Source organism: Pelecanus crispus, chromosome 13 (assembly GCF_030463565.1).
Source record: "Pelecanus crispus isolate bPelCri1 chromosome 13, bPelCri1.pri, whole genome shotgun sequence".
NCBI classification, from domain to species: domain Eukaryota; kingdom Metazoa; phylum Chordata; class Aves; order Pelecaniformes; family Pelecanidae; genus Pelecanus; species Pelecanus crispus.
In genome coordinates this window covers 13,096,952-13,117,837 of record NC_134655.1, presented here as the reverse complement: position 1 = coordinate 13,117,837, position 20,886 = coordinate 13,096,952, and the positions used below count along the sequence as shown (strand labels likewise).

Here is a 20,886-nt window from a genome sequence, read left to right as displayed (position 1 = left end):
GAGGTTGATCTATTTTCTTGCCTCTTCGTAATGAATTATTGGAACCCACATGACAAATGAGTAAATTTCTCCAGTCTCAGCTGGAAGTCTGAAAAGATGCAGCGAAGACGGAGTTCTAAGACCCCAAAGCAGCCTCTGCAAGTTCTTCACCATAAAACTCAAACAGATCTCTCTGCATGGCGAAAAGGAGGGAGAATTGACCCTGAAAAAAGTGTGCAGAATCATCAGTCTCTTAATGATCAGAAAAATGACAGCAAGCAAGACTCCCTTGAGGAAGCTTTGAGCTACTTTGAGACAGGTAAGAGTAGTTTTAAGGTTAGCTACCTAGGATTGAAAAGATAATAACTAATTTCTTAATAATAATAATAATAATAAAAATATAATTTTACCTGCTGTTTTCCCTCTTTAATGCCTGAGCTTTGTAATATTTCTTTAATGTCTTAAAAGGTTTTCCCATTTCTGTTACTATATAAAGAACCCAACAGAAAGGAATATATGTAGGGACAGTTCAGAGAAGTTTAAAATAGTTCATTTTCAGTTCAGAAGTTGTTTCATTCTTGTGTTTGTTGTCTTTTTGTTTGTTTGTTTCCTCCTAGTTCAAGACCGTGTTTCACTGAAAAAGAACAGTGTTCTACAGAAACACTTGACTACTGTGGAGAGCATTGCCCTGCAAAGAGGGTTACCCCCTGAAGGATTTGATGTATTGCTAAATGTGGCACTCAGTGGCAAACTTGGTAAAACATTTATATACTGTTAGCATGTCTTCTGTGAATGTCTCTTTCCCCTCTAACCAAACCTACTTGAGATAATATGTTTACTGTGACTGTATTGTTAGGTACTTCAGCGTAAAATTCATCTTTCTGGCATGCTGCAGTGTAATTTCTGAGTTCATGCTAAAAATAACCTCAGTTCTTGCTACAGGGGAGTGATACCCAGAAAAAAATTATGGCTTGTTACAAATACTTCTTGAAAAGTTTATTTCCTTTGTTCGTAATTGCAGGTCTGTGAAAGGCTTAAAGTGAGTCCTTAGCAGCAATTGTGTCTTTTCTTTGTTGTAATTGTTTGTGTAGGTTTCTTTTCCCCAAGGTCAAAATAATTGAACAATGTGACATAGTTGTATTAGTGAAACTTGCTAAAATTAAAATGTCATCCTAACAATCAGTTCAGCAGTGTCAGTGCAGTCCTCATGCTGCTTTCTTAGAAGTGGTGGCCACCATTTATACTTATAAATAATGAAATATTCAAAGAAAAAACCCCTAAACTTTCCCTTCCCTCCAACCCAAGAGGAGCACACAGGATTCTTTCCCCATTATGCAAGTAGTTTAGTGCTTTTCTTGATTTAAAATTACTAGCTTATCTCCAGAACAGTAATCTGCTGATGTTTGGCTGACAGTCATATACTGTTTTGCTGAAGGAATTGGTCATTTAATATGACCAGAAATTTGTGTTAATTTTGGTTGTCTAGCCAAGAGACTAAAGGCTATTTCAGTACTAAAATACATGATATTCCGTTTTCTTTAAGCTGGAAAGAAATGTTTCTCATAACTTTTTGAGGTATAGGTAAGTCCCTGCTAGATTCTTGTGCACTGTTACTTTAAGCAATGAAGCTCTGAATAATCTTGTCCAGAGGGAATTTGGACCTAAGCTGCAAAATTATATCCAAGAACCTGGTACATGAGCACCATCTTATTTTAAATTGTTTGTTTTCCAGCTGATACAGTGAATACTCGTTTACTGAAGAGCCTGGTTCCAGCCTCAGTAATACCAGAAACTTCTGTGGTTTCATCTGTATCTTGGCTCTGTGTCAGCAAATGCTCAGGCAACATCCAGGTACCTTAGTAAATGTTTACAGTAGGTATTGCTTCTGCACAGGAATGATAAGGACAGATTACTTTCAGGAAGCAAAAATCCTGAGGTTTTAATGTACAACATTCTAAATGATGGTATCTTATGTAAGAAAGATTGGCAGAGACACCCATTGCTGGAACAGCAGTGGGAACCAAGGAACACTTTTTAAGTGTGAGTGGAAATTTGCACGCTTCCTGCTTGTCTTGTATCTCCGGATTCCTTAGGAATGGTTTCTCCACCAACATTTCCGTGAAATACTTTAGCCATGTGAGGCATTCTTCACCAACTTCAGCAAGGTTTCCCTTAGATTCTGTGTACCTTGGCCATAGCAACATGACTTAATGTTAGCAAAACAGTCTTTTTTTTTCTCTTCACGTAGTCTGCTCAAAGGCTTACGTCATAGCATCATTTAGGTTGGAAAAGACCCTTAAGATCATCGAGTCCAACTCTAAACCTAATGCTGTCAAGTCCACCACTAAACCATGTCCCTAAGCGCCTTGTCTACAAGTCTTTAAAAGACTTCCAGGGATGGTGACTCAACCGTTTCCCTGGGCAGCCTGTTCTAGTGCTTGATAACTCTTTTGGTGAAGAAGTTTTTCCTAATATCCAATCTAAACCTCCCCTGGTGCAACTTGAGGCCGTTTCCTCTTGTCCTATCACTTGTTACCTGGGAAAAAAGACCGATACCCACCTCGCTGCAACCTCCTTTCAGGTAGTTGTAGAGAGTTACAAGGTCTCCCCTGAGCCTCTCTTTCTCCAGACTAAACAACCCCAGTTCCCTCAGCCACTCCTCATGAGACTTGTGCTCTAGACCCTTCACCAGCTTCGTTGCTCTGCTTTGGACACGTTCCAGCACCTCAATGTCTCTCTTGTAGTGAAGTGCCCTCAGATCCTATCTGAGGGTTAGCACATATTCAGAACTGAGCTGTTTTTTCCATTCTGATATGGCAGCTGGTGCTCTTGGCAGGTTTTCTTCCACAGCTGAGTTATCCCTGTACTGTTCATCTGTAGCTATCTGGTTGTCCTTGAGAGTGGCATGTATCCTTAATGATTGTCTCTTAAATTGGCTACTGACTGGTCTGTCTTGCCTTTGCCCATCACTTAATGTAATATGGCTTTTTTCCTATCTGCAGCTACTTTTTTTAAGGTGGCTGATCACAATGTTTGACTTCATTGATCACAAGGAACAACTTCATGCCCTCTATGGTTTCTTCTTTTCCTTCCTGCAAGATGAGAAGATGGTAAGGAGAGCTGAAGAATATATGGAATTGACAAAATAAGCCTAAATGTTCATTAGTGCATGTATATTAATGCTAGAATTAGTCTGGAGTAGCTGTTGGTTAAAGACTATTTTCTGATAGCTGGAATTTATTTTCTTTTTTTTTTTTTTCATTTTGCATTCTAAGATTGCTGGGTAATTTAGATTCAGAAACAGAGAGGTACTGTAGGATTATTTTGGTTTCAATGCTGTGGTCTGGTTATTTAAACATGTTTCCAAGAATTGCTATTCTGCATCACAGAGTGAGAGTGTATTCTGTCTAAATTCCCAAGAGTAACTATGACACTGCACAGTCTCTGGGATTGCCTTTGATGTCAGACATCAGCAGGTGAAATCTCCCACTCCACTTGCATACCTTGGCAGAAAGAAAAAAAACCTTTTAGAGCAATGTTTATTTAAAGGTGAGAAATTCTAAATGCTGTTCTACTTAATTGTTTTGAAATGTAGCTTAAATCAGAACAAGCAATCAGGAGATTTCTGCTATATGGCAACGGTAAAATCCAGGTGCTGGAACATTGAAGTGTTTGGATTCAGTTCATATTAAGATGATCTTGGCAGTCATGTTAGATATGAAATTGTTAATATTCTTTCAGTTTAGGATATTTTGTGGTTAAGACTTTTAAAGTTCCCAAAGTTCTGAGTTGTATTTCTTGCAAAGTTTTTTATGGTTTTCATAATCTTTTCATAAAACTCGATTTCAGTTCTTACTGTTTAAAATAACATTTTCAGGCATGATGGGCCAATTGGAAAGTGCAGCAGAGTTGGTGTGAAACTAATTTAAGACCCTTACAGCCTCAACTGCAGTTAGAAGCTCTAACAAATTATTTTGATTCAAAGGTGCCTTTCGTTTTGAAAATGTAACTGTACTTTCACTGCTGACTCCTGAAATATCTAGACCATATTTCAAAAAATAGGATCCAAACTCACTGAATAGCTTGATTATTATAGGGACTATTCATAGTGCAGATAATATTTCTAAATAAAATTGACATATGTGACATGTAAAAAACATGCTACTTCCTAAGGAAGTAAGGTATGCTCTGCCCCAGTGGGGATGCAGCGATGACTTGAGGCAGCCAACTGAATGAAGCGATATTAGCTTGTGAAGCCTCTGTGTTGCTTTTAGTGTATCCTGGTTAGCAGTCTACACCAGCAGGATAGTTCATTGCTGCCTTTTCCTTGCAGTGCCCCTATGTCTGCCACCTGCTCTACCTGCTGACCAGGAAAGAAAGTGGTGAGTAGATCCAATTGTATGAGATGGAATACCATTTTGTTTCTTATTCTGTTTGCTGGCACTGCCTTTTTTTTTCCAATGGGGCTAATACAATGACTAGCCAATACATTGCTGTTAAGGCAAGGAAGCATGAATGGTAGTTCAGCCTAATTTGTGTAATGCTTTCTGAATTGGAAACCTGTCTGTTAGCCTAGAAATAAGACTAATTGGTTCTGCTTGCTTTGCCGTGACTTTCTGTAATAAAAGTGATATTGCATTTTTGCTTAAATGTCCTATACAGTGGTTTTTAAATCCATTATGTTCTTAATTGTGTACCCAGTCAAGCCTTTTCGGATTAGGAGACTGATTGACCTCCAAGCAAAAATGGTGAGTTTATTTCAAATCTTGTAGAGTCTGAACTGTTCGTTAATAATGCACTTTGTAAGACTAATGTCCTTACAGGATGGAGAAGAGTGGCTACTGTCTCAGGACAGGGTTAGACTTGGAATTGTAGGTTGTAGTCTTTGTAACATCAGGGCTTGTCTATCTTGCATTTGCATCCCTAATTTTCATCTGTGTTTTGTGAGCACATGCAATGACATGCACAAAGCTATATGTTTTATGGCTAGGTGTGGTAAAATCTCTGAAGTGAGGGACAGCTGCATTTATCTATTACCATCTTTAATCTTCTATTAATCTTCCTTTTTCAAGTGGTATCAAAAATGACTGAGAAATATAAGATTGTAGAGGATCTTGCTCCCTTTTTTGTAAGAAAAAACCTGTAGCTATAACAACATGTTTTTGGATTGTTTAGACAGCAGAAGAGTGTATTTTTCATAGTTTCGATTGTTAAATTAATTTTTATTAGAGTTATGAGAAGTTCCTTCTTCAATCCCCTTCCTATGGTATTTCATTGATACATTTTCTGTTCTTCCTTTCATTTTCAGTTCATTGGTTACATCTGTGGTTACTTACAGCTGTGTAGCTTTAGAAAGCTTTTAGTAATTGCGGGGGGCGGGGGGGTTCTTCTAGAATACAGTATTCAGTTTTTATATTAAAAACATACCCCACGTGTGTTTCCTTTTATTCTGCTGTTTGACAGGGAATGCAGTCTCATCTGCAGGCTCTGCTATCACTTTACAAACTCTTCTGTCCTGAGCTGGTAACCATAACACTTCCTGGGAAAATGAAGGTAAGGAATTAGATCTATTTGGATCTATTAATCTATTTGGAACCAGTACTTACAACGGTATTTGTGCCGAGCTTTCCATTTAACCTATGGCATGATTTAATGCTGCAGATTAAATCTGTTTCCTCTTCACTAAGTAAAATCAGGTTTAGATGAGGATTCCTTGCCTTGTGTTTTGTTCCCTCTTCAGCACAATGAGATGATTTGGAATGGAATGGCATCTACCTTTATCCTTATGAGGGTTACTGTAATCCTCCTTTTGGTGTTCTTGCTGTTTTGACTTGTTTTGCATAATGTTAAGTTCTTCAGGAAACAAACTGTCTTATTTGTACAAGGCATTTTCCAAATTGCTGACTTTCTCAAGTACAAATAACAGTGGAAGTCAGTAACTAACTTCCCACTTGGAAAGTCTACGTCATAGGAAAGAGGAAAAAAGTGGAGAAAAATGGGGTAAGCTGGTTTGTCAGAGCCTCAAGGTAACAGCAAAAAATGACTCTGCTTTTAGACAGGTTTATGTGTATACTTAGCCCTTTGACCAAGTAGAATATTTGTAGCAGAAACTGAATATATAACAGAAAATAGCAGCAGGTGAGACCTAAATTCTGCAACAAATTTTCTTTTGGTACTTCAATGGGATAGACCTAGAGTTTGGTTTTTTTTTTGAAGAGTCATTTAATTTATATGTAGGCAAGTAGTGCTTCTGTAAAATAAAATTTTTTTATTTTAATCTGCTTGTGTACTTACATTGCTCTATAAATTTATACCTCGCATTGTGCTGCGCAGTCGTCTGTTGGAGAATTTACATTTTTTTGCATGCACAGAAGTGAAGTAAATAGCTAGCAAATAAAACCTGGATACATCTTCAACTGTTTTTATGAACACACTGTGTTAACTTGTGTAATAGAAGCTTGATTACCTAGGCCCAAACCAATCTGAATACTTTTGTGATGGTTTGGCACTTGATTAGGATTTAAAGACTGATTGCAATTGAAGTGATGAAAAATAAGTTTCGTGCCGAAAAGTTGTTGGGTTAATTTTTCCAGTTTTCTTTTTAGCTGTAGCATCTACATTAATTCAAGAATGCAATTACTCATTGAATCGTTCTGTTTAGATATCACTGATGCTGAATTCAGGAAGATTTCCTAGTAACTTATAAGCATACCTTGGTCATGTTTTATTTTAATGTATACTTGAGATTTACTCTATGAAATGATGATTGATCTGAATGAGGATTATAAATGTTGGAGATCTCTTGTGAAAAAGGGAACATCATTTCAGAAGGAAATAAAAGCATAACTGTTGAACTATAGTCAAAAGGTAATGAAAACTGAGAAATGACAAGAGTTCTGTGCTGTGAAAACCTAGCCTCTTGGTCTGTCAGTCAGAGTTGAGTGTATATCGCTGTAGTGGCGTTTATCAGAATAGAAACTGATCTTTCTGTCGCTTTGTCTTAGTTTGGCTTCTTGCATGGATGTCTGATTTATGTTTTCAGACTTACTTCAAGAATTCGGAGGGCCCATGGAAAGCAGCAATTAACACAGTAAGGCGAAGAAACCAGAACTCTCCAGTGTCTCAGCCACTGTTTTTAGGCACAGCTCAACCTCAGTCACGAAAAAGGGTAGGTTATGGGCCTAAGGTAGATCCTAGAAGGTGCCAAGCAGCTGGTTTTGTTGTGAATATTGGCAAATAATGGGAGTCAGGCTTTATTTCAGCTCTGGGAAGGGTGGAGTAGCTATATAAAAATGCAGCATTCCCATTATAATGAAAGCCTGGATACCTTTTTTGCAAAACAGGATCTTTATAGGAACACTGGTCACAAGTGCACTTGATTGCATTGGAAACCAAATCATTCTATTCACTTGTGTTTCTTTTCTACAGAAGTGGAATACCCAGTTGATTATACCTGTAAGGAGTAAAACCAAAAATAATTTAGAAGAGGACAGGGAAAAGAACCGTATTGATTTGTACAGTACAAATGAGTCTTTTCCAGTGGAGCAGCTGCAGACTTTTTCTCAGCTCCTACAAAATATTCACCATCTAGAGGTGAGTTTCAGGAAGGTCTCGGTAAGCTTACTGAATGTTTTGAGAGATCAAAGGATATTTCCATATACCCTGTTTACATGTGAATAGTGTGTGGGCTACCTAGTTCTGACAGAGCATCTAGTCCTACATGAGGGTGATGAATGAGTCCTGGAGATGGTCTTGTTGCCCATAAAAGGATTGGACAACTGATAGAATGAGATTCTCTGGCAATTTGCTGATGTAAATACTGAATAAGTCTTGTCTTTTTTTTATTTATCTTGCAGTTTCCTTCCCAGATGGGTTCAGTCCTAACAAACCCTTTATTGCTTCACTACATGAATTGCATCAAAGATGAATCTATTTACCTGAGGCTCTACTATTGGATGGGCCAGACTCTTCAGGAAGGTAGGAATTTAGTATTACCTTGCATGGTAGGGAGGTAAAGTTTGCCTGAGGCTTTTCACCTTTCAGTAATGGTACTTTGCTATTCAGATCTATAGTGATAATCACATAGCATTAAAACAACCACTGGAAGAGAACTGGATTGTGTTTCTGATTGTGCTTATTCTTGCTGTGCTTATATTCAAATACTCTCCTAATATTCGTATTCTCCTAATACTCTTTCAAATACTCATATTCATATCCTCTCCTGTTGAGAATGCACCTGGTGTGTGGCTGATAATAACCAGTATGAAGAAGAATTCAAGGACTTCCTGGAAACTGTCTACAAGACAGAGTGTTTCTTGCAGGTAAGTGCCTGTTTTGTGGAAGCCAAGGGTTTCACAAAGTCTTCCCTTAAAGTAGTTTTGGGACTTAACCTGTTTCCTGTAGTATCTCTGAGGAGTGACAGTGTCTTGAGTAATAAAAATACATATGCCTGTAGCAAGTCAGTATTCTGGAGATGGCCTTGTTTTCTGCAAGAAAGAAAATTTAAGAATGATATTGAGAATGATAATTTGAATGTCCTGGTGAACTGTATGGCAGGAAGGAGGTGTAAGCCTCTTTCTTTCTCCAGGGTGAAGTGAGCATGGCAAGGTGCAGCCATACGAGATGAGTTTTTGAATGTTCATCTTCTGCTTTGTAGGAGGGATTTTCTTCCTGTGAAGAGTTCCTGTATAAGAGCCTTCCTCTCTGGGATGGCTTCTGTTGTCGATCACAAATACTCAGACTTGTGAGCTGGATCCCCCTCAGCAACTTCTCTGGTACGTGTTGCAGATCCTTTGGGTGAGGATAGTGTCTGAGCTTGGGGGATAGAATTTGTGGACAGATATCATGCTGCTTTCTCATTTGTTTCAGAAATGAAGTCACATCTCTATGATCCCCTGGCACAGCTCTTTTTCACATCGTCCCTTTACTTTAAGGTAATTTAAGTGAGTACAGTGGCTGTTTGCTTCTAGTTGATATTGCTGTCTGCACTTGTGTCAGGTGTAGCAGTCTGAGGGACGGTATAGGGGGAAGTCTGTGCCCAAATGAGGGTAAAATATATACTTACGGTGTAACTTTGGGAATTTGAGTTCCCTTAAGACGTTTTCTTTTTTGACTGGAATTAAACTGGGACACTGGAAATAAAAAGAACTGATAGTACACAAGACAATAGTTGGCTTGTTTTATTGCAATTTTACCTCAGTATTTGAAACTCGCGTTCTCCAGGAAAAGCTGCATAACACATACATTCAATTCAAGGGGACAAGCAGTTATCTTGCTGCTTTTTGTGGTCCTGAGAAACTTTTGGTATCTTTCCTTGTATGTGTCAATTCTCATGGCATTGTTTTGTTTAGTATTATTCACTTATGTAAATTGTTATCAACCTGTTTTCTTTTTGCCTCTTGCAGTGCAGTGTTCTTGAGAGCCTGAAAGAGCTGTTGCTGAACTGGTTAAATTGGCACGTGATTCATCTGGATTCAGAGTCTGACTCTCAAGTCCATTCTTTGTAAGTTTGTCTGAAATAAATGCAACACAGTGTTCTGTGCATTGTTCACTAGTGTATTTAGATATGTATTCGAGCCCTACTACCTAGCATAAAGACTGACTAGAGGTTAATAAGGCTGTAATGTTTCTGCTATATTGTAAGCTACCCTGTCAATCCTGTTCTTTCTCCTTCTTTAAAAGTATTTCTATTGACACTGAAAATTGAAATGTCCAGAAGTCAAAATCCTTGTAATACCGACAGCTGGGTCATGTTTGTAATAATGTTGGTAACAATATGTTACTGGGTATGTTGAAGAACAAATGCATGTTGCTGAATGTTTGGTTGGGCAGAAGGATAAACTTCAGTTTCCTTTTTACCACTTTTCCTTTTTACCATTTGCAAAGAGATGTATATACTAATGTTGCGTCATGTCATTGCTGCAGGAATACCACCCTGTCTGGACTAGTGAATGTGGTGGCTGAACTGATCCACTTTGTTGGGTGGATCTCTACTGTTGCATTGCGTTTGGAAAACAATCCTACTTTCTTGCTGTACTTCATCCTGGATTTCTATGAGACTGTATGTATCCCATTCATTTTGGCTTTCAAAATCCCAATACTCTAAGGCTATTTGCATTTTCTAAGCTAGAGCATGAAAACACCTTCCTCATTGTAGTTAATATAACTTTGTGATTAAATGCAAGAATGTTCCAAATACTTGGTAGATCTACAGGTGATAGCTGCTGCTGTTGCATCCATAGGCAGAACTAAATATGCTGCTAGAAAGCAATTGCTCCCAAGTCAGAAGGGAAATGTGGACGGGGAAGTAACAATATGGCATAATGTGCTTTTTATGCTAATTTATAGAAAAGAACAATGTTCCATTCCATTTCAAACACCATATCCTGATTTTTTCCTTAAATGTTCCCTTAAAAAATTAAGTTTTTTCCCCCGTTTGTCCTGTAGACAAAATAAGCAGCATCAAATAGGCTTAAGACTAGTCTCTAGCTTCCTCACGTCCTCTCTGTAGATGTGCTTACTGATGTGTGAACTCCAGCCGTGCTGTTGTTGCTCCTACAATTTGGATAAAATTGTGAAGAGTTGAATAAACAATGATAATTCTGGAATCTACTTGTAACTAAAATGACCATTAAAAAGGCACAAAACTAGTGGGCAATAACATTGGCATAAGGCTGTGTTTAAAATAAGTAAATGCTCATTTTATAGGAATATACAGAGAATCATGCACCCTTCGATATATAATTATTGGTGCTCTAGCAGACAACTAGGATTTGAATTTTTTCTTGACGTTTTGCTTATGTATTCAGAACTCTAGAGATTTTGAAAATCATGCAGCTGAGATATTAAGTAAAGAGTCTAAATTTCTGAAAATACCAGTAATTGTTACATACAAATATCTGCCTATACCTTATATGGCATAGCTGTACTGAGGGCAAGAGGAAAGGTGACAGTCTGGCAAACTAGTGAGAAGCCTATTATGTGATTAGGGGATGGAGTCCTAAAACAATTGTTGTGCCTAATTTAACAAAATGTAAAAAGTATCCATCTTCGAGATGGCAGGCTGTCACAGCTTAGTTGTTTATGGTCTGAGCTGTAGTAACTAGATATGCATATTCTTAGACCACTGCTCTTCTGAGAATGATGCATACCTTTCTGAAGACCATACCTTTGGGAATAGTTACTGTGGCTAAGCTATAAAGGACACTAATACATTAAGTTACAGCAATATTGCTTTCAATTATTTATCCATACTTTAAGATTGTCATTATAGCTGAAGATTTTGTTAAATCTGCAGAAACTTTAAAATGACTTTTTTACTTGAAACTCAACCTTAAATTCTAAACCCATGTTTTATGGCCATATCATCTTTTCTTAGAGCAAAGCTTTATCATGTATTCATGCAATTCCAGCAAGGTGAAATAGAAAGATCTAATTTCCCAACTGGAAGAGTTGTATGGTCTGTTTGGCTTGGCTGGTATCAGAAAACCGGGCTAGGAACACGGTCAACTCCAGTGCAATCCCAGCTATGTATGTTGAATGATCTAAAAGATCAGGAAAAAATGGCTGCTGCTTTCTTACAGGGATCTATCTGGGTAGATTTGACTCAGCAAGTAACCATGTCAAAACATATGGTATACCTAAATGATTGAAGCAGAGACTGAGATATGAACTGATGAATATGTCTCGTACTGAGAAGCTAACAAATAGAATTTCTTCACCCTGGCCTTCCCTCCTAGGAGAAGTTGATGGCACTGGCTGGAATGCAGCATCATGCTCTCTTTTGCTCTTAGATGCTTTGGGATTTGTTAATGGCAGTAATAATCTGCCTGGATTTGCTTCATTTCTGCAGGTGTGTGACATGTATCTGAGGTACAATCTGCCTTTGCTGATAATGCCTCCTGCTGGAGTATTCTACCCAGCGCTTCTCAGCATGGATTCTGTGAGCTTGAATCAGCTTTGCTACATTATGTACAGGTACTACAAATGGTGTGGGCTGTAGGCACTCCTTGTCTTCTCTTTCAATCTTTTGGAAATGAAATTACTTTTGTGTAAAATCTGAAATCTGCTTTTTCTTACCATGCAAGGCAAAAGTGAGAGTTCCAGTTGTGCCCAGCTTTCATAATACAGGATTTTATAGCTGTAGTTCCTACTGTCTTTTTTTCAGTCTGTTATCCAAAATAGCAGGATTCTGACCTCTTTCCTGGTATTTCCATATCTTTGTGTCGTGGTTTAGCCCCAGCCAGCAACTAAGCACCATGCAGCTGCTCGCTCACTCCCCCTACAATGATGGGATGGGGGAGAGAATTGGAGGAGTAAGAGTGAGAAACACTCCTGGGTTGAGATAAGAACAGTTTAATAATTGAAATAAAATAAAGTAAAATAATAATATAATAATAATAATAACAACAATATACAAAGCAAGTGATGCACAATGCAATTGCTCACTGCCTGCTGGCCGATACCCAGACAGTTCCCGAGCAGCAATCACTGCTCCCTGGCCAACACCCCCCACCCCAGTTTCTATACTGAGCATGACATCATATGGTATGGAATAGCCCTTTGGTCAGTTTGGATCAACTATCCTGGCTGTGCCCCCTCCCAGTTTCTTGTGCCCCTGGCAGAGCATGGGAAGCTGAAAAGTCCTTGACTAGTGTAAGCAGTACTCAGCAACAACTAAACACATCAGTGTGCTATCAACATTCTTCTCCTACTAAATCCAAAACACAGCACTATGCCTGCTACTAGGAAGAAAATTAACTCTATCCCAGCTGAAACCAGGACACTCTGTTATGTGAAGGAAGGAGTTCCCATCTTGTTTTGAGAGAGCTTAAGTCAGCCAGCTGGAATCACTAGTAGTTAACTATACAACCTCTCACTCCTGTGCTTTGACGACTAGACTTGAGCTTTACCTTACAAATTCTGTAATGTGCTGAGAAGGAAGGCCTTCTGCCACCTCCAGACTGGAAATTTGGGACTGCCTCGTGCTGCCTGCAGGTCCAAAGACAGCACTGTTTAGCTCTCTGCAGGATCCACCAACATGGCTGCTGTTCTTGTCCTTGTTAGTTCCAGTGGTTGCATCTGAATAGAAGAGTAGGCCATTGCTGACAGCTGGCACAGGGGTCTCCATGTGGCTTTTTCTCTAAGGAGTCTGCAGGGTAATTAACATGACAGGATGGTCTCTGGGAAATAAGAGAAGCTAGTGCTTATTATATAGAACAACTGTCAAGTTGCATTACTTCCAGTGGCTTCTGTTTCTCTGCTTAGTGAATGAAAGTCTCCCTTCTTAAAAATACACTGCATTTTTCTGCTGATTTTAAGGCTGTATGTCAATTCTTGCATATTTATGAATATGCCTTTATGAAGGTGACTGTCCCAGGCAAATCAGTTGTGTCTTAACCATTTAAGAGATTAATATTACCAGGTGTCTCCCTACTCTGCCTGGAAAAGGGTGGGTCTATGACAAGTGATAAAGTCCCTTTGAATTCTTTTTTACCAGTGAAGTTTGATCTCTCATGGAGGAAATAAGCTTTCTTAATACATTCCTCCAGCTTTTTTCAATACTGGTAGGTAGTAAAAATTTACAGGCACCTAACTTTATCTTTTTTTTTTTTTTTCCTCCAGGTATCGAACCAACTTGGTGGCTGCAAAAGAAAATGAGCTGAGTAAAAAGGTATTGTGCACAAATTGCTATGTGCTAGCATGGACCTTATCAAGGAGTTGGGCTGAATGGAGGGGAGGTGTTCTGATATTCTTTTAAGGACCGGAGGGAGCACACAACTGCTCTGTGAGGATGCTATTTATTGGTTTCTCTTCCCTCAGAAAATGCAGCAATTCAAGTTCAGTAGCCAGACATACCAAGAGTACAACCAGTACATTACAGCTATGGTGGGTTGTCTGTGGACATCCAGTGCATTCCAGAAGGATACGCATCCTCAGGGTCTTCGTATGGATGATGAACTGCTGAAGAAAACGACAGTGCAGGAATTCAAAACCAGCTTTAACATTGTCTACCACCCAGCCATGATGGGCTATGCTGTCCTCTTCCTGCAGCAGGTAATGGTGTAGGCCAACATTTGGGCCTTTGGCAGCACCAGATGTTCTGTCTTGACGGTTTCTCTAGAGAACCATCTCAGTGTACTGGCTGACTTGTAGAGTCAACTGAGCTTTCAAAAGCTGGTATGGCATTCTGTGTTTGTGTCGGATCAGTGGCACAATTTGAATAGTCTTTGTTTGCACGGTATAAAAGCATGAATTTTAGATGTGAATTTGTGCTTATGATCATTTTGAGGATAGAACTAAAACAGCTAAATAATGAAATAAATTACTAATTCAGTAAAAGCTTCCCAATAGTGCATCCTGCTCCACAAAATATGGAGCATGACCTAAGCATTTGAACTCCAGAAGGTCAAGAAATATGTAGTTAAATTGTGTACAGGTGCACATGGTAGAACTTTTAGCAGTGCTTTCTGGCTCTTGCAGTAGCTTTTGAAAATGGCTTATTAAAAAAGAAATACAAGTAGCTACTTCATGTACAGAAGTAAGATAATATGGTGCTGTCTTGTATTGGCTGATAGGAGTTCCACTAGTAGTTGTCTGGAATTCCTGGTGCCCTCATGTGTTCAGTGCAACTACTGAATAGTGGAAGGAGCAGCTTGCCAAAGTTGTTATTGTTCCGAGATGCGCGTGCTGCTCTGAGAAATCAGCTTTTGTAGTGCACAAAGACGCCGTTTTGTTGTGAGGAACGCTGGCAGGCTGAAGGTGTGCATAGGTCTGGCTCCTGGAATGAAGCAAGGGAAACCTGAGGTTAAAGTTGAAGCAAAGAATGCTGGTTAGGAACACTTAAAAATTTGCCTTTGTTTATATAATCAGTGTCCTGAATCTAGGTATTTTGTCTCTTACTGCTGATTAAACCCAAGTTTTGTCTTTGCCAGAGGCGGCTATTTTATTTTTGTTACATACAACTTTCTTTTCCTCTGTCTTTCAGCTGTCATAGCAGGATTAGTTTTTCAGATCTTTTGACTAGTTCCTTTCCATTCTGAGGCTTCCTGATTCTTCTTCATAGCTTTTGTATGTTTAAAAAAAAAAAACAACCCCAAAAAACCCAAACCAAAACCAAAAAATACCAACCCAAAACCTTCTGGTGGAGAATTTTTGCATTATTCCTACTGCAGAACCAATAAAGAGATTTTGCTTAGCAGCTATCACAGTTGTGTCTAAAGATAGGAAAAAAAATATTTAGCTGCAGTGTGATATTGTCTTAAACACTTCAGTGCTGAGCACCAGAGGGCACTGCTCTGCAGCATGCTCAGAGAACACAAGCAATAATCTAAATGTCAATAGGTTCTCTCCTCTTGCTGTTTCTCATTGTTGGGAATTATCTGTCTAATGTTTTGAAGGGGTAGCTTTTACATTGTAGACAGACAATGGTTAAAGATACCTATAAATATTCTCTGTTGCTATCCAGTAATGCTGCAGCACCAGGTAAGAGGGTCTCTGCATTACCTTGCCACTTGTGGACACAGTATGATGCTGGAAGGCCATTCTGAAGCATGATTAAAAATCTCTGAATTTCTTTGCACACCTGAAATTCCTGATTTAGGAGGGGACTAAGCAGAGCCCAGCAACTCTGGACATACTTTTTATCTGACTTTATACTGGTTTTATTCCTTCTCCTTAAGGCTTGGCCAGATGATACCACCTTCAACTTCAGTTTAATTAAGGTAAGATTTCTTGTTTTAGTGATGTGAAAACAGGCAATTTTCAGCAGCTGTGTGGAAGAGGATGAGGTGATAATATTCACCAATTCCACAAATGCTCTATAAAAATTTTGAAAGGGAAAAATTCCAGCTGTAGACTTTGGTTCAATCTCTTAACAGGACCAAACATTGAGGACATCAACATCTGAGAAGTTATGTATCTAGCCATCTGTGGGTAGTGGTCTGAGATTTTTATATATTTCCTCCACGAGTCAGTGCAGTATCAGGACAAGGCTGTTTATTGTTCTCTGCAGGCTCTAGAACCAGTTATATTTTTGGTGTACTTGAAGCAGAATTTCTGTTATCAGTGAACTTATATTAAATTTCTGAGATGGATATGTAGCTTTGTTATAGCTTTGAACAGGGATCCTCCACTGAGCAAGTACAGTGGCAGTTTGTTTCCTTTCCTGTATCACAGTGTACTTCAAACCTTATCTGGAGGAATCACCATTAGTGATGGAAGGAAGGCTTTAATATCCATGTTCATTTGGTTCCTGTTGTCTTCACTGTTGATCCAATAGACTTTGCTCTTTTTAGAACTGGGATTTATAAACATCTTCAGTATTAAAAAAAGATCATGATTTATCATGTTCAAGCTAAGAATGTGTAATACATAAGTGAAAAGTTTGGGCATTTGAGAACAGGACGTGACCCTGTATACCTGTGGGTATTTACAGACTGGGATGAATGTTGTCAAATTGTGGGCGGTGATATTTGCAGACATTTTCAGATTGGCCTAAGAAAGAGACAAAGCTATGTTCTGCACATCTGACTATTCTTTCTGTTTTTATAGGGAAAGAAGTGGAACTGGTATCTGGAATATCTCTATGCGCAAGGTTTAAAGGGCCTGAAGGTCTTTATTGAAAGCAGCATCAATCGTGTTTCCCAGGCCTCTCACAGCAAAGCAGGGAATGTGCAAGTATGACCCTGGGACTCACTGGAGCCTTGTTATCATATGGAACAGGAAGGCAGAATATAATGGACTGTGTCACTAATTCTTCCCTCCTCAGAGGAAAGAAACAGAGCAATTACCCTTGTCTGCATTTTTGTACTGACATGTATTTTAGGAAAGTGAAGACACAGAAGGAATGCTTAGGCTGGCTTGGTTCAGTGACCCTGAACCCCTTCTTGTCCCTGCTGAACTTCTCTGGTCTGAAGCTGCTGAGCTTGTATGTTATGTATCATCCACATTTTTCATCCTCAATTTCCTCTGTTGGAGTATCTGCTTTGATTGAGAAACAAACATTTTCCATCTCAAAACTGCAATGACCAGTGCTGTTTCATTTATAAGTAATGTTGATCCCTGACCTGCTTTGCCTTCCTTGACAGTAGGTAATGAGAAACAATTTAATCAGCCTTTCAGGGATACCGTATGTGCGCTGCATTGGAGCACTACAAGTTTGCCAGTTCCCTGTTGTACCGTGTATATACTGGCTTTTAACAGGCTGACCAGACTGACCTTCCTGAACTTCATTTTCATTATGAAGCTTCCAAAAGAGACTTTTTGCTAACTTTAATGTTCTTCTAATGCAGCTGGAAAGTTTGATGATGGTTTATTGATGATATGAACTCTTGAACAATGTAGCCACCAGCTCACCATTTTCTATTGATAAGTGCAAATGTAGCTTTCCTTTTTGTGTTTTTAGCTCTGTACGTGTTGTATATTATACATGTACATATATATAATTTATATTCTGTAAACTGTTTCCAATATGCTGTTTTGAAGGAACTCTGCTACAAAATGTATCTTCTCCTGTCATTTAATTTTAACACTGAGTAGAAGTTGAGAGAAGCTGAATTGAGCTCTCTAAAATTTGAGTGAAGTTTATTTCACTGCTGTAAAATGAGGTTGTAACCACTTGAAAGATAGGTCAGAGTATACTGAATTTTGCATTGTGAATCTGTCCTTTGATCCAATAAAGGAATCAAAGGAATCTCACTCCTGAGAGTGACTCCAGAGCCACTAAGGATGTGTTTGCTTTCTTCATCCTCTCAAAATTAGGCTGGCTCTAGGTTGAGTACCATACTTCTTGGCTCAAATAGATGATCTGGTTAATTTTTGTATATATATTTATATGTGTATATAGATTCTCTCCAGAGAATAAGAAAGTCTTTCACTGAAGACTTTGAAAGAGAGCTTTGCAGAAAAATCTGGTTAGACTAAAGTATTGCCTTTTCTCATTTGGCTGTGTTACTCTAGCTAGCGTAAGAGCTGCTTGCTAATTTCTGTCAAGAGAAACAGATGTTCAAAAATCCTGATTATATTTTCTCAACAGGGGAAACTCCACAAATTACAAATTCTTCCAAGTGTATGTTTCAAAATGTGGCCCTAACATATAACAAGTTACCTCGTTTAAAAGCTGGTACTGTTGTTTTGGACCAGCTCAGCTTGTTGGCTGAGGACTACCCCAACACCATGGGCTAGCAATCCCTATCATAGTGTTGCTTATTGTTTGTCAGACTCCTTAAATGTCTTAGCTAAGGACCCAAGGAGGAGAGCTCTGTAGCTCCATAGTTGTTTTTATAATTTTTCTACGAAGCTACCTTCAGAAAGGTAGCATTTCCAAGAAATGCTAGTACTTATGCTGGAAAGCCTGTGTACTACATTCTTTAAGGACAACTTAATCCTCAGCTTTTGTACCATATAGTTGTCTTCAGATGTTGACCAGACTTGTACTTCCATATTGCTGCACTGGGATTCTGTGTAGGAATAGGGCTGGAGGGATTGACAGCCCTAGAAAACATGAGGTGAAGACGTGGGCCCAGTTATAGATCTGTGTATGGCAGGCTCATTCAGTGAGGGAAGGAGCAAATACAGAACATCTCAAAGAAGGATTTAGTTCTAGCCAGGAAGACAGACTTCGTGTTACCTGGGTGCTGTCTGGAGTTTATGTGGAAGCAGCAGAGCTCTGCAGCATTCCTGTCAGACTGGAAGGTGCTGCCAGAGGCTTCATTTCAGTAGTGAAAAGTGTCTAGATTCTTAAGAGAGTGTGTGTGATGTATGTAAATACATTTAAGAGGCTTATAGCAGAGTCCTTTAGGATATACTGAATGTTATATTGTTATTGGTCCCTGAGATGAGTTTTCCCTTTGTTTTTGGTTGAGAAAACACAGAATCATGTTATGGAAGACTGTTGTTGCAGCATCATAGGTCTTTTATTTACCCTGTGTTACAAAAGTCTTTAAATAAATTGTGTTCAATTTTGTCATTAAAGTGCACAGGCTGGATGCTTAGAGGTGCAGAAATAAAGTGACAGGGCAGATAACTTTTCTTTAATGTCAGCTTTGTTGGTCAAGATGGCTGTTTAAAATCCTTCCCATGCAGCAGTTATGTTCCTAGTATTATTGGGCACTTGAGATGACTTTTAGCCTCTTTGTATGCCTTGGTAGTTCTTGTCGTCTTTCATATCTGGACATTTTTTCTTCTTTTTTCTTTAAATATCTGATTTTACTAATATTCCACTTGAATGGAAGAATGGTCCTTTTAGGGAGGAATGTGCTGCTGTACCTCTCCCCACCCCTGCTCGCTCTTTACCATTTAATCACCATGGTAAATTTTTTAGACCATTTTCTGTTACAAGCATATGCTCAAAAACTTGGCCGATCACAGCATCTGCCTTGAGGACTAAGATGGAGATAGTCAAGACCCATCCATTTCCTGGTAAGCGACAAATCAGTCATTTACCTCTAGTGCCCTTTCCTGCCTGTTTTAAGGTGCCTGCCCTATGTATGGACTATGAAAGTGTAGCAGAAACAACTGTTTTGTGGTAGTGTTTTATAGAACAGTGCAGGAGGAAAAGTTCATTTAAGGTTCATGTCAGTCAGCAACCTAGAATGTTTAAGTTTAGGTCAGGCCTGTAACCTCCATCTGAGGGGATTATATTCAACATGTTTCACTACAAGGTACATGCTTTCATGTCACTTGAGTCTTTCTTGAGGATGCTGTTTCAGTGTCCAAATTTCTAGTATCAGCTGATCTTGGGGAATGCTGTCTCCCCATGAGTAAAAGTTGATGACTTGTGTCTGGCCTCCCTTCCTGGGAGGCTTCTACATGCTTTCAGTTTAGGGGATTTGTAATATTACAAGCAGGTCAGGGCAGTGGTCATTCTGGCTCAACCACATTCTGCAGCTTTTCTAATAGCCTGTTTATATGCTTCCAGAAAGTGAGGATTTTTCCTTTAGAAAAATCTCTGCATGTGTTTTAGATAAGATTTCAAACTACAGGGCCAGGATCCTGTCTGGGGTAAGCAGGCATAGCTCCACTAATTTCTAATGGATCTATGTTGAGTTGCACCAGCTGAACATCTGGTCCACAGTTCACAGAACCAAAACCATTAACCCCTCCCCTGTCAGGCACATTGGCCTGAGCATTATGCATCTGAAAAAGTAAATGCCTCGGGCTAGAGTTAAACAGAATTCTTTTTCTGAAGCCATGTTTGCTTTGTGTTTCTGTTAATCATTATTTTATTTTGTGGGGAGGGACTTATTGCATTTTTATGCATCAGGCTGTGTTGCCCTTTCAGAGAGAGCTTGCTCTGAAAGAGTTAATAATTTCAACCTGTTTTCAGCTAGAATGAAGAAACTGGTTCCTCTGTGTTCCTCTGCTTTCTATTCTCTTGGCCTACTTCCCTCTGCTTGCATTTTGCATTCCTAATGCCATGAATAAATCAGGACCCAAGGATTTAGAAGGTGGTACAGCTGTAGCCACTCAGAAAATTGAACCTCTGAGGCTTGTACTGCAGCTCTAACAACTGCCAATATGTGTGCTCCTGAACTCTTCTAATAACATTTAACTGGTACCAAAATAAAATTCACTTTGCCCTTTTTATATAATGTTTAAGTTTTTTGTGCCTCTACCCAGTGTCTCCTCATTTGGCTCCCTTTGTCTTTTAGTTAAAGCTCAGTTATAAGCCCTTTAGAGCAGGGCAATCTCCTCCCAGCTGCTGTGACAAAATGGTTTATCACAAATCATTGCACAGGGGAGAAAAGAATAAGGGAAACTGAGGGATCTGACCTGGCTAAGGGTTCATCTTCTCTACAGAATCACAGCACAGTGAAACTCCTGTCTGGCTGTGGTCCTAGATCCTCTGATAACTTGTCATTAATAATACACACTGGACTGCTTTTATCTGTAGCACTGTGGCTCCTG

General features: G+C 39.1%; 1 protein-coding gene across 1 annotated transcript; it reads left to right on the top strand.

Moving 5' to 3' along the window:
• The first annotated feature begins 96 nt into the window (after nt 1–96).
• On the top strand, nt 97–16,662 carry CENPI (centromere protein I). The gene is made up of 20 exons (XM_075720661.1): nt 97–298; nt 597–734; nt 1,712–1,830; nt 2,982–3,089; nt 4,313–4,361; nt 4,681–4,727; nt 5,443–5,532; nt 7,022–7,147; nt 7,408–7,572; nt 7,836–7,956; nt 8,209–8,300; nt 8,636–8,753; nt 8,848–8,912; nt 9,384–9,481; nt 9,904–10,039; nt 11,831–11,955; nt 13,603–13,651; nt 13,801–14,034; nt 15,660–15,701; nt 16,531–16,662. The coding sequence occupies exons 1-20, from the start codon at nt 97–99 to the stop codon at nt 16,660–16,662; spliced, it is 2,256 nt and encodes a 751-aa protein (XP_075576776.1).
• Nucleotides 16,663–20,886: the final 4,224 nt, after the last annotated feature.

Excerpts from the sequence above, each read along its gene's own strand:
- CENPI (XM_075720661.1), top strand. The coding sequence starts at position 97 with ATGCAGCGAAGACGGAGTTCTAAGACCCCAAAGCAGCCTCTGCAAGTT. Across the intron at positions 4,362-4,680 it reads GCTGACCAGGAAAGAAAGTG|TCAAGCCTTTTCGGATTAGG; the intron begins GTGAGTAGATCC and ends TTGTGTACCCAG. Across the intron at positions 7,573-7,835 it reads AAAATATTCACCATCTAGAG|TTTCCTTCCCAGATGGGTTC; the intron begins GTGAGTTTCAGG and ends TTTATCTTGCAG.